The 14,639-nt window shown below is 38.6% G+C and overlaps 1 protein-coding gene across 4 annotated transcripts in view; it reads right to left on the reverse strand.

Annotated features, from left to right (window-relative positions):
• AGTPBP1 (ATP/GTP binding carboxypeptidase 1) overlaps nt 1-14,639 on the reverse strand; it is a 202,452-nt gene that overhangs the window by 66,715 nt on the left and 121,098 nt on the right. For 3 of the 4 annotated variants that reach the window (XM_055578956.1, XM_055578957.1, XM_055578959.1), the window contains one exon: nt 957-1,040. The exons of the other annotated variant lie outside the window; for it this stretch is intronic. In XM_055578956.1, the coding sequence (XP_055434931.1) occupies nt 957-1,040 (84 nt within the window). The remainder of the gene's footprint in view (nt 1-956; nt 1,041-14,639) is intronic. 4 annotated transcript variants of the gene reach the window in all.

Genomic DNA, 14,639 nt, shown 5'->3' on the forward strand with positions numbered 1-14,639 from the left:
TGATGCTGGGAAACAGTGAAGGCAGGAGGAGAAGGGGATGACAGAGGATGAGACAGCTGGATGGCATCACTGACTCAATGGACATGAGTTTGAACAAGCTCTGGGAGATGGTGAAGGACAGGGAAGCCTGGCGTGAGGCAGTCCATTGGGTTGCAAAGAATCAGACGTGACTGACTGAACAACAACAACAAAATCATTAAACGCAATGGCACCAGTGATAACCCTAAATTGGAAATTACACTGAAACATTGTTGTGGTTTAGTTGCCAAGTCATGTCCACTCTTAAAATCCCATGAACTGTATGTAGCCCACCAGGCTCCTCTGTCCATGGGATTTTCCAGGCAAAAATACTGGAGTGGCTTGCCATTTCCTTCTCCAGGGGATCTTCCAGACTCAGGAATCGAAACCCAGGCTCCTGTGCTGCCGACAGTCTCCTGCACTGCAGGTAGATTCTTTACCCATTGAGCCACCAGGGATCACAAACAAATGGCTTCAAAAGTCAGGCGGTAACATGAAACGATTGAAGCAGATTGTAAACAGTAAGAGACGAAAGTGAGAAGTGGGGACTGTGGAAAATCAGCAAGCATATTTTCCTTCTAAAGGGGATGGTAATTTGTTGTCTTAAGGAAACGAAGGCTCAGTATTACAGGACAAAACTGCAGCATTCGTATGAAATCTCCATTATCTTAAGTGGAGGTAGTTTCAGCTTTTAAAAACAAAGCATCAGATGTGATGTTTCCCTTATTAAACCTATTAAAAGCCCACATAAAAAAAAAACTAAATTTGTAGCATACTCAATTTAACCTAATAAACATGATTTACATTACCATTACATCAAAACAGAGTGAGGCTTAACTAGGTGGAAGTTAACTATATTTCTTTGTCTTTTAAAAGAACACTGAAATTTTAAGATAAGAATAAAACTAACAAAACTAAAACATAAAAATGAGACTTACTTTGGGTTATCTAAGTCATATACCACTCGATCTATGATATCACTCTGATGTATTAGCCTCTCAATATCTTGGGCAATTTTTGTTCTGAAATCATAAAGAAGTTTAACCAAAATTCATTATTATATGCTAAGACAAGAAGTTTGACCAAAATTCATTATTATATGTTAAGGCACAACTTTCCTCTAAGTAAATTTTGAATAAAAAAATATAAAATGATAAAAATTTCTTAAAATAAAAATTATCATCCCTCTACATAGTATGTGTACAAAATAAATCAGTACATAAAATTTAGACAAAAATCAATATTTTAAAAGTCTAAGTTCTAGAAAAATAACCAGCACAAGGCCAACAGCTTTTTACAAAACCTTAATGACTATATGCTTTTCTATATAGAAATTCTTAATCTAGCATTATATAATTAGGCATATTTATTTTTAGTTTTTTATTTTACAAAAACTAACTCATCAGTGACACAGCAGTCTATCAAGAAAAAACTGAGCATCAAAGGATTATGATATAAATCCTTGATTTAGAGTCAGTGTCATAACTTTCAAATAGCAAATTCTTTCTACAAAAGCAAAACTTTTAAAAAGCTAAAATTACAATAATAAATCAAAAATTTATATCACCCAGATCTTCAACAGTGAAAGATATGGCACTTACATATACTCAGATATGCCATACCAAAAAATACAAGTGTTCAAGTATGGTGAATGACTAAAAACATCCATTTGTCAAAACCATTTATTAAATATTAAATTTATGAAATACCTACCATAAATGTATAAAAAATTAATACTTACAAAAGTTTGCGGGTTTTCTTAAGAAAAATGGTATTAAAAGGCTGATATAACATCTCAGTTCTACAGCAACATTCTGCATTGTAAAACAAGATAAAAAAGCTCGATACCCACAGGGCCAGCACATCATGTACCTGAGGAGGCTTGCTGGGGGATGCTGTGGAAAACTGGGGAACACAGGATCTGTCTAAACACAACCAAATGCTGCCAGGTAGGAAGAGAGGTTAAGGGTGCAATACCAAATTTACGAGAAACAACGGAAACTTGGATCACTACATGGAGTCTCTCACATGTTAAAGGCTGGCGATCTATTAAAAAATAAAAACAGGGAGAACAAGATGGCAGAGGAGTAAGTGGACATGGAGTACATCTCTCTCCACAGATACATCAGGAATACACCTTCAGACACAGAAGGGTATACAGAACACCAGCTGAGAGCAGACAGGAGAACCTGACCAGAGGAAACAAATATATAGACCCACACAAAACTTGGCAGGACAAAGGAACTAGGGAGAAAAACAGGAGTGTTAGTAGGACTGGAACCCCCCGTTGGTGGGTGGCGAAACTGAAGCAGGAGTCCAATCGCCACATCCGGGCAACTGAGTCAGAGGAGAAACATTTAAGGCTGAGAGTGAAACAGCTGATCTGTGGCAGCCTAAATGGAATGCAGTCCTTGCTGCAGCCATACATACTCCAGACAGGGACATAGATCCCCTGGAAGGTACAGCGGCTGGGAGCTGGAGTTCAAGGATTGTGGAGCAATCCCAGGGCAAGGGGCTGCTGTTGATTGCTGAGAGACAGACCGAGGAGATGTGAAGGAGGAGATTGTGGTAGGAAATGCCTGTGGAGGAAAGCCAGGCAGCCACGGAAGCAAGGCGATACTGCTGAGTCACGTAGTGGGTGGAGCCATCACCATAGACTCTCTCTCCACACCTGCCACCATCAGCAGCTGAACAACAGAGAGGCTGGCCCATCAAACGCCTGACACACTGAACTACAGAGTAGGACTCCACCCCAGGGTGCCCCTTTAAGTGCCCGATGCACTGATCTACAGAGTAGGATCCCAGCCAAGGGGGCCCCTCTATGTGCCTGAACGGGCAGAGCTACAGAGAAAGACTGGCCAAAGAGGCCTTCTGATCACCAGCTACAAGAGGCTAGAAAAAAGACTCTGATAGGGCCATAACTCCTACGGCGGAGGCAGTCCATGTTCCTGCACACTTGGCGCCACCAGGGTCCCCACAAGCCAAGCAGCTGCGTCACCTTCACGCTCAACTCTCACTGGGGCAGAGCTGCTACAGGCAAAAAAAGTCTTACATCTAAGCATGCAAGGTTGCTTCAGTAGTGTCTGACTCTTTGCAACCTTGTAGACTGTGGCCTGCCTGGCTTCTCTGTCAGGCCTCCAGGCAAGAATACTGGAGTGTATTGGCCAAAACTGGTTGCCATACACTTCTAGAGCACTGTATTTCCTGCTTCGCTAGCCGCCAACTCCCCTGAGTACCTGGTGCTGTCAGAATCCCTGTGACCTAAGCAGCTGCACCACCTCCACGACTGGCCCTCACAGGGGCAAACTCAAGTCCTCCAGGGCAGCCTCGGGAGCAAACCCCAGTGAACAACCCACAAGTAGAAGTGGAAATAAAATCACGATTAAAACCCAGGGGCAGTGTGACTAAGGAAGAAGACCCAAAACTTCCTACCAGCTGTACAAACTACAGATTAAATCCACACGATCAACTAGGTAGACTCTGTGTCTGTGGAATATATAAAAGGTCACTGAAAGCTCCCACAAAAGAAAATGCACGAGTCCTGATAGCTGTGGACATTTAAAGAACACAGAGGAGTAGGACCAGATTAGAATCTGAGCTGCCCCCACAACAGGTCCAGAGATCAACACAGTGTTGGAGGGCATCCTAGGGAGGTGAGGTGGACTGTGACTCCCAGGGAGCGAAAGGGCTCTGACAGCAGTGACTCAAGAAAAACAATTATTATTCTTATGTTTTGACTTGTTCTGTAGATTCTTTTGGGTTTTTTCTTTTCTTTTTCCTTTTTTCCCCCCATGTTGTAGTTGTCAATTTTATTGGCCCTATGAAATCTAATTAAGATTTTGAGCTTTTTTTTCCTCAGCCACATATTTTATTATTGTTATAAACCCCTGCCTCTACATTGGGTTTTAGCAGTTCTGGGACGTTTTCCTTTTTTTTTTTTTCTTTTCTCTTTTTTTAATTTTTCAAGCCTATTATTACTTTTTCTACATTTAATCCTTTGTTTGCTTTTTCTACTGTTCTTTTCCCCTTACAGTTAATCTTTAATGTATATAAATCTTCTTTATCTACCTCTATTTAACTTTGCATATGTATTCTTTTTTTTCTTTCCTTTCCTCTCAACATATGTTAGTTTTATTTTCATTGCTTTCTTCCCCACTTGGCACCTTGCTTTAGTTTTGTTTTCCAGTTTTTGCTTTAGTTAGTTTTGTCCTGGTAGACATAATTTTTGGTTTCCTTTGTTCACTGGGTCACTCTATTGTACTTTATTTTTGTTGGACTGTTTTGACTTTGCTCATGGGTGTATATGTATATGTATATAATCCATTATTTTAATTATTATTTGCCTGATTTTGTAATTGACATTTGTCTGGGGTTCATTTTGGTTTCTCGTTTTTGGATATTTGTTTTAATCTCATTTAATGCCATAACAAAACACTTGTGGAATCTTCATTCCTGACCAGAGATCAAGCCCTGACCCTTTGGAATGGGAGCGCTAACTCCAAGACCCTAGACTACCAGAGAAATAACCATAGTGAGTATCAGATAGAACTCACACAAAGGAAACCACTTGAATACATGACTCAGCATCACCGAACCACCAGTAGGACCCTGTCCAGGACACTTCATCTAAACAACAAACAAAACAAAAATACAAACCCAGTCATCAGCTGACAGGATTACCACCTTACTCAGCCTTGCCCATCAGAGGAAAAACAAACAACCAAACAAAAACTCAGCACAAATCTCACCCTATATGAAGCCTACACAAACTATTGGACCAACCTTAGTGGTGCAGAAACCAAAAGGAAGAAAGAATTCAACTCTGAAGCCTGGGAAAAGGAGACCTCACACACAGTAAGTTAAAAAAAATAATAATGAAAAGGCAGAAAAATACTACACAAATGAAGGAACAAACTAGAAACACAGAAGTCCAAAGAAATGAAGAGGAAATAGGCAAACTACCTGAAAAAGAATTCAGAATGATACTAAAGATGATCAAAAACCTTGAAAACAAAGCGGAGAAAATACAAGAATCAATTAACAAAGACATAGAAGAATTAATGAATAAACATACAGAGACAAACAACACAATTACTGAAATTAAAAATACTCTAGAAGCAATCAATAGCAGACAATCTGAAGCAGAAGAACAAATCAGTGAGCTGGAGGATTAAATGGTGGAAATAACTTCCAAGAGCAAAACAAAGTAAAAAGAATGAAAAGAACTCAGGATAGTCTCAGAGACCTCTGGGACAATAACAAATGCAACAACATTCGAATTATAGGGGTCGCAGAAGAAGAAGAGAAAAAGAAAAGGTATGAGAAAATTTTTGAAGAGATTATAGTCGAAAATTTCCCCAACATGGAAAAGGAAATAATCAATCAAGTCCAAGAGGCATAAAGAATCCCATACAGGATAAACCCAGGGAGAAACACGCCAAGACACATGCTAATCAAACTAACAAAGACTAAACACAAAGAAAGAATATTAAAAGCAGCAAGGGAGAAGAACAAGTACCATACAAAGGAAACCCCATACGCTTAACAGCTGATCTTTCAGCAGAAGGGAATGGCAGGATATATTTAAACTGTTGTAAGGGAAAAATCTACAACCAAAATTACTGTACCTGGCAAAGATCTCATTCAAAATTGATGGAGAAATAAAAAGCTTTTCTGACAAGCAAAAGTTAAGAGAATTCAGTATGACCAAACTGGCTTTACAACAAATGTTAAAGGGACTTATATAGTCAAGAAATACAAGAAAAGAAAAAAGATCGACAAAATCAACCCCAAACAATTAAGAAAATGACAAAAGGAACATATATATATCGATAATTACTTTAAATGTAAATGGATTAAATGCTCCAACCAAAAGACACTGATTGGGTGAATGGATACAAAAACAAGACCCATTTATATGCTGTCTACAAGAAACCCACTTCAGACCTAAAGACACATACAGATTGAAAGTGAGAGGATGGAAAAATATATTCCATGCAAATGGGAAGCAAAAGAAAGCTGGAATAGCAATCTTCATATTAGACAAAATAGACCTTAAAATAAAGAAGACTACAAGAGATAAGGAAGGACACTACATAATGATCAAGGGATCAATCCAAGAGAAAGACATAAAACTTGTAATTATCTATGCACCCAACATAGGAACACATAAATGCATAAGAAAAACACTAATAGACATAAAAGGAGAAATGGACAGTAACACAATAATAGTTAGGAGACTTTAAAACCTCCCTCACACCAATGGACAGATCATCAAAACAGAAAATAAATAAGGAAACATAAGTCTTAAATGATACATTAGATGAGATGGATCTCATTGATATTTACAGGACATTCCATCCAAATGCAGACAAATACACCTTCTTCTCAAGTGCACGTGGAACATTCTCCAGGACAGACCACATCTTGGGTCACAAATCAAACCTCAGTAAATTTAAGAAAATTGAAATAGCATCAAGTATCTTCTTTGACCACAATGCTATGAGACTAGATATCAATTACAAGGAAAAAACTGTAAGAAACACAAACACATGGAGATTGAATAACATGTTTCTAAATAACCAACAGGTTACTGAAGAAATCAAAAGGGAAATACAAAAATGTCTAGAAACAAATGACAGTGAAAATATAACAACTCAAAACCTATGGGATACAATAAAAGCATTCTAAGAGGGAGGTTTATAGCAATACAATCCTACCTCAAGAAACGGGAAAAGTATCGAACAGACAACCTAACTTTACACCTAAAACAACTGGAAAAAGAACAACAACAACAAAAAATTAGTAGAAGGAAAGAAATCACAAAAATCTGAGCAAAATAAATGAAAAAGAAATGAAAGAAACAAGAGTAAAGATTAAAAAACTAAAAGCTGGTTCTTTGAGAAGATAAACAAAATTGACAAACCTTTAGCCAGACACATCAAGAACAAAAGTGAGAAGAATCAAATCAACAAAATTAGAAATTAAAAAGGAGAGGTTACAGACAATGCAGAAACACAAAGGATTATAAGAGACTATTATGAACAACTATATGGCAATAAAATGGATAACCTGGAAGAAATGAACAGATTCTTAGAGAAGTTCAGTCTTCCAAGACTGAACCAGTAAGAAATAGAAATTATGAAAACCCAATTTCAAGCACTGAAATTGAAGCTGTGATCAAAAATCTCCCAAAAAACAAAAGCCCAGGACCAGATGGGTTCACAGCTGAATTCTATCACACATTTAGAGAAGAGTTAATGCCCATCCTTCCAACTCTTTCAAAAACTGCAGCAGAAGGAACACTTCCAAATTCATTCTACAAAGCCATCATCACCCTGATACCAAAGCCAAAGACAACACAAAAAAAGAAAACTACAGGCCAATATCATTAGAACACAGATGCAAAAATCCTCAACAAAATTTTAACAAACAGAATTCAGCAACACATCAAAAAGCTCACACCATGATCAAGTTGGGTTTATTCCAGGAATGCAAGGTTTCTTCAATATATGCAAATCAATCAATATGATACACTGTATTAACAAATTGAAAGATAAAAAGCATATGATAATCTCAACAGATGCAGAAAAGCTTTTGACAAAATTCAGCACCCATTTATGATTAAAACTCTTCAAAAAAATGGACATAGAAGGAACCTACCTCAACACAGTAAAGGCCATATATGATAAGCCTACAGCAAACATTATTCTCAATGGTGAAAAACTGAACGCATACCCGCTAAGATCAGGAACAAGACAAGAGTGTTCACTTTCACCACTATTATTCAACCTAGTTCTGGAAGTCCTAGCTACAGCAATCAGAGAAGAAAAAGAAATAAAAGGAATACAGATTGGAAAAGAAGTAAAGCCCTCACTGCTTGCAGATGACATGATACTGTACATAGAAAACCCTATAGATAGCATCAGAAAATTACTAGAGCTAATCAGTGAATTTAGCAAAGTTGCAGGATACAAAATCAATACACAGAAATCACTTGCATTTCTATACACCAACAATGAAAAAGCAGAAAGAGAAATTAAGGAATCAATCCCATTCACCATTGCAACATAAAGAATTAAATACCTAAGAATAAACTTACCTATACACAGAAAATTATAAGGCACTGATGAAAGAAATCAAAGATGACATAAACAGATGGAGAAATATTTCATGTTCCTGGGTAGGAACAATCAATATTGTGAAAATGACTATACTACCAAATGCAATCTACAGAATCGGTGCAATCCCTATCAAATTACCAATGGCATTTTTCACAGAACTAGAACAAAAAATTTCACAATTCATATGGAAACACAAAAGACCCTGAATAGCCAATGCAGTCTTGAGAAAGAAGAATGGAGCTGGAGGAATCAACCTTCCTGACTTCAGATTATACTACAAAGCTACAGTCATCAAGACAGTATGGTACTGGCACAAAAACAGAAATACAGACCAATGGAACAAGATAGAAAGCCCAGAAATAAATCCATGCACCTATGGGTATTTTATTTTTGACAAAGGAGGCAAGAATATACAATGGGGAAAAGACAGCCACTGCTGCTGCTGATGCTAAGTCGCTTCAGTCATGTCCTACTCTGTGCGACCCCATAGACGGCAGCCCACTAGGCTCCTCTGTCCCTGAGATTCTCCAGGCAAAAATACTGGAGTGGGTTGCCATTTCCTTCTCCAATGCATGAAAGTGAAAAGTGAAAGTGAAGTCACTCAGTCGTGCCCGACTCCTAGCGACCCCATGGACTGCAGCCTACCAGGCTCCTCCATCCATGGAATTTTCCAGGCAAGAATACTGGAGTGGGTTGCCATTGCCTTCTCTGTCCTATCACCATACACAAAGATAAACTCAAAATGGATTAAAGACCTAAATGTAAGACCAGAAACTATATAACTCTCAGAGGAAAACATAGGAAGAACACTTGATGACATAAATTAAAGCAAGATCCTCTATGACCTATCTCCTAGAGTAATGAAAATAAAATCAAAAGTAAACAAGTGGGACCTGATTAAACTTAACAGATTTTGCACAGCAAACTGTAGCAAGGTGGAAAAGACAACCCTCAGAATGGGAGAAAATAATAGCAAATGAAACAACTGACAAAGGATCAATATCCAAAATATAAAAGCAGCTAATACAACTCAATGCCAGAAAAACAAAGAACCCAATCAAAAAGTGGGAAAAAGACCTAAACAGATATTTCTTAAAAGAAGACATACAGATGGCTAACAAACACATGAAAAAATGCTCAACATCACTCATTATTAGAGAAATGCAAATCAAAACCACAATAAGACATCACCTCACACTGGTCAGAATGGCCATCATCAAAAAGTCTACAAACAATAAATGCTGGAGAAGGTGTTGAGAAAAGGGAAAGCTCCTGCACTGTTGGTGGGAATGTAAATTGATATAGTCACTATGGAAGATGGTATGAAGATTCCTTAAAAAACGAGGAATAAAACAACCATATGACCCAGAAATCCCACTCGTAGGCATATACCCTGAGGAAACCAAAATTGAAAAAGACACATGTATCCCATTGTTCATTGCAGCACTATTTACAATCGCTAGAAGACAGAAGCAACCTAGATGTTCATCAACAGATGAATGGATAAAGAAGTTGTGGTATGTATACACAGTGGAATATTACTCAGCCATAGAAAGGAATACATTTGAGTCAGTTCTGATGAGGTGGATGAACCTAGAACCTATTATATAGAGTGAAGTGAGTCAGAAAGAGAAAGATAAATATCATATTCTAACACACATATAAGAAATCTAGAGAAATGGTACTGAAGAATTTATTTACAGGGCAGCAATGGAGAAACAGACATAGAGAGCAGACTTATGGACATGGGGAGAGGGTGAGATGTATGGAAAGAGTAACATGGAAACTTACATTACCATATGTAAAATAGATAGCAAACGGGACTTTGCTGCGTGGCTCAGGAAATTCAAACAGGGGCTCTGTATCAACCTAGAGTGGTGGGATGGGAAGGGAGATGGGAGGGAGGTTCAAAAGGGAGGGAATATATGTATACCTATGGGTGATTCATGTGGAGATTTGACAGAAAACAACAAAATTCTGTAAAGCAATTATCCTTCAATAAAAAACTAATTAAAAAAAAAGATAATCTTGGCTCAACAAGAAAAAATACATAAAAACAAAACAAAACTCTCTGCAAGTGAAAACAAAATCATTAGCAAGCTGAATATGGCCTAGAGGCCACTGGTTTTCAACTTCTGAAACTGTATTTTAGGGGATATAACTCCCCATTTATATTAAACTTAGACTAGACATACACCTAATACTTGAGGGAAATCTTGCCCTGCCCTCAGCCCTCACTAATAAAGAGGAAAAATAGTCTTTTATTCATATATTTGTGCTAAGCAGCACAACTTTCATAAAAGGATATCAATCCTTTCTTCCTTTACCTCTGCTACTGCTGCTGCTGCTAAGTCGCTTCAGTCATGTCCGACTCTGTGTGACCCCATAGACGGCAGCCCACCAGGTCCCACCGTCCCTGGGATTCTCCAGGCAAGAACACTGGAGTGGGTTGCCATTTTCTCCTCCAATGCAGGAAAGTGAAAAGTGAAAGTGAAGCCGCTCAGTCGTGTCCGACTCTTAGCGACCCCATGGACTGCAGCCTACCAGGCTCCTCCGTCCATGGATTTTCCAGGCAAGAGTACTGGGGTGGGGTGCCATTGCCTTCTCCCTCCTTTACCTCAATCACCTATTAAAATATATCACTCTCCAGTCAAAACAAGTATTTTCCAGGTACCCCTGGGGAATATAACCTCAAACTTACTAACATTCATCATCAAAGAATAGCTCAGAAGAAAATAATTTGAGCAAGGCAATCTGATAAATGTGCAGTCCACTCAGTCTAGTTAATACTCAAGAGTTCACATGATATATGGCCAAAACCAAAATTGTAGTTTTGTTAGGTTTCAGCCAATACAGAGCAACACTTACGAAAAACAACAACACATCTCATTGCCATATTTACTTTACCATAAGGATATCATAGGATATTGTTGTTCACTGCTTAAGTGTTCTCTAAGGGTCCACAGAAGATACTCTTCATAAGTATGGTATAACCTCATATATATGATCACTACATAAGAATAAACAACAAGACAGGCTCATGACCTAGACCAGGATGACTCTTGGCTCAGTCATTTACTAGCATTGTAACCTTGGAGAGTTACTCAAGAATCCTAAGCTTCAGCATACTCTTCCATTAAATAAGAGAAATAATCGCTATTTCCTCATATAGCTGCTACACTGTTAAATGACATACTTTAATAAGCATATACACACTGCATAACAAAGTGTTTTTTACTTACTTTGGTATCTGGACCATAAAAAAAAAATCAATATAAAAGTTATCTGCTACTGACACTACAATTATACTTCTCTACTGTCATCTCCATTCCAGAAATACTTGAACCATTCTAAACATGATAAGACTAAATCCAAGGTTCTGCTTTCCGTATTCTGCTTTTGCCACAATTCCTTCACCTACTTTTAATTTTAAATTTCTGAACACTACTACTACTACTACTTACTACTAAGTCGCTTCAGTCGTGTCCGACTGTGTGTGACCCCATGGACGGCAGCCCACCAGGCTCCCCCATCCCTGGGATTCTCCAGGCAAGAATATTGGAGTGGGTTTCCATTTCCTTCTCCAATGCATGAAAGTGAAAAGTGAGAGGAAGTCACTCAGTCATGTCTGACTCTTAGCGACCCCATGGACTGTGGCCCACCAGGGTCCTGCGTCCATGGGATTTTCCAGGCAACAGTGCTGGAGTGAGGTGCCATTGCCTTCTCCGAAAGTAGTAATTAACAGAATGAATGAGGGATGTGGGGTGTGTTGAAAGGAAGAATCTTCGTTTTAGACTTTTATGTAGTATTTGATTTTTGTACCATGTACCATGTACCTTGTGGTACAAAAATCAAATACTACATAAAAGTCTAAAACGAAGATTCTTCCTTTCAACACACCCCACATCCCTCATTCATTCTGTTAATTACTACTTTCCTTCCATAAGCACCTTGATTATTTTATGTCATAATACATCTTATACCTCTTTTCATTAGTACACTGTTTTTTTGTTTGTTTGTTTTTTAATCACTGCAAAGTATCCACAGAATGGATATACCATAACTTATCTGACTGGTCTCTGATTGATGTGTTTTTGGACATTACCCACCACAAATTTCATATAATAGTTGACAAATTTTTGTAGGCAGAGTATATAAAATAAAGAGGGAAAAAAGTAACAATCTTCAAATATCTGAGTACTGTTTCCTTATGTAATTCATAAGCATTTTAAGTACATATTTTATATTAATTATGCTGCTGCTGCTGCTAAGTCGCGTCAGTCGTATACGACTATGTGCGACCATATAGAATGCCTCCCACCAGGCTCCCCCATCCCTGGGATTCTCCAGGCAAGAACACTAGAGTGGGTTGCCATTTCCTTCTCCAATGCATGAAAGTGAAACGTGAAAGGGAAGTCGCTCAGTCATGTCCAACTCGTAGCGACCCCATGGACTGCAGCCTACCAGGCTCCTCCGTCCATGGGATTTTCCGGGCAAGAGTACTGGAGTGGGCTGCCATTGCCTTCTCCTATATTCAGTTCAGTTCAGTTCAGTCACTCAGTCATGTCCGACTCTTTGCAACCCCATGAATCGCAGCACGCCAGGCCTCCCTGTCCATCACCAACTCCCGGAGTTCACTCAGACTCAAGTCCATCGAGTCAGTGATGCCATCCAGCCATCTCATCCTCTGTCGTCCCCTTCTCCTCCTGCCCCCAATCCCTCCCAGCATCAGGGTCTTTTCCAGTGAGTCAATTCTTCACATGAGGTGGCCAAAGTACTGGAGTTTTAGCTTCAGCATCATTCCCTCCAAAGAAATCTCAGGGCTGATCTCCTTCAGAATGGACCGGTTGGATCTCCTTGCAGTCCAAGGGACTCTCAACAGTCTTCTCCAACACCACACTTCAAAAGCATCAATTCTTCGGCGCTCAGCCTTCTTCACGGTCCAACTCTCAAATCCATACATGACCACAGGAAAAACCATAGCCTTGACTAGACAGACCTTTGCTGGCAAAGTAATGTCTCTGCTTTTGAATATGCCATCTAGGTTGGTCATAACTTTCCTTCCAAGGAGTAAGCATCTTTTAATTTCATGGCTGCAATCACCATCTGTAGTGATTTTCTAAAGCAATTAACATTATTGGGGGGAGTCTTACACATCTAAATATACAGAATCATAATGTTTTGTATGATTGAAAGAGTTATAAGGTTATATTCCTGCCTCATATCAAACATCTGACACCCACAGAAATTTTCACAAATGATATGAAAATGAAAATTTTGACAAATATGATAAAAGGTGTCCTCTGCAATACTCACTGTCACACAAAATATATAAGGATGCAGCAAAAGAGACTAGCAGTCAAAAGTTTTAAATTACATTGTAATTTCTGATGATTCTGCTGCAACAAATCATGCAAAAGTTATTTTTATCAAGGTCTCAAAAATCAGTGGAGTAAGAAATCTTTGAAACTTGCAGGAGACACACATCACTTAATCCTCCAAGGCTAAGTTATATTTATCTCATTGAAAATCTTTTGGAGTGACTGCAGGTAAACAGGCTGTAAATTATTGGGTTTTCTATGTTTTCATTTCCTGGAGCTCCATCTCCTTTGCACTTTAACTTGTACCAACACACCCACCTTTAAGACACATCCCAACTCCCAGGGACCTTTTGCTCTTCTATCAGGCTGTTTAGTATCAAAATTATACTATAAAGCTTTGGTTTGAATAATATACAAATTCTGTGGTACGGCAATAAAAAAAGACAACTACTTCAGGAAAAAGTCTGCAGGTGGCCTAATGTAGCCAAGATGTTGAACTCTAATCTGTAGATTACATACGTAGAGCAATTTGCAAGGTCTGTGTTTCAAGAATGAGGTAAAAAGTATTAATCATAAATAAGAAGAGAGAGGGGAGAGCTGAGAAGAGCAACAGTAATTCAATTCTGTATCAACTCTTCCTCCACCAGGAAAGGCACAGTCCTGGGGAGACAGCAAATAGAGTGTGGGTCTACGGGTGGAGTAACACTCTCTGGAAGACCCAGTCATGCAATGACAAAGTCCAACACTAGGAAGAGCTGCTCAGAAAGAATAGAGGTCACCAGGGCTGAAGGTTTAGCTCCCCATCTGCAGACATTTGAGGACCCACAGAATAGGTATAATAGCTATTTGTGGTCATCATATAGATAACACATTTGCAATACAGTTGTACTTCATTAGAGTGAGTTTCTTCACTTATCAATCTCAAGAAATGAATCAACTGAAAAAATGATCTAATGTTAATTAGAGGCTCTGCTTGACAGGAATTTATCTCTTTTATTAGCACAAATGTGTAGAACACCTAAATAAGAGTGTGAGTAAAGCTTTTGAAACATAAATTCCATGAGGGAAAATAAGAAGGCTCCTTGGTAGTTAAAATTAAGGCTGAGAATCAGACTAACAAAATAGTTATAGCCCATTTCCACAATCTTCCCTTCCTTCTAATCTTACCTCAGACATT

This window comes from Bubalus kerabau, chromosome 4 (genome assembly GCF_029407905.1).
Source record: "Bubalus kerabau isolate K-KA32 ecotype Philippines breed swamp buffalo chromosome 4, PCC_UOA_SB_1v2, whole genome shotgun sequence".
Classification (NCBI taxonomy): domain Eukaryota; kingdom Metazoa; phylum Chordata; class Mammalia; order Artiodactyla; family Bovidae; genus Bubalus; species Bubalus kerabau.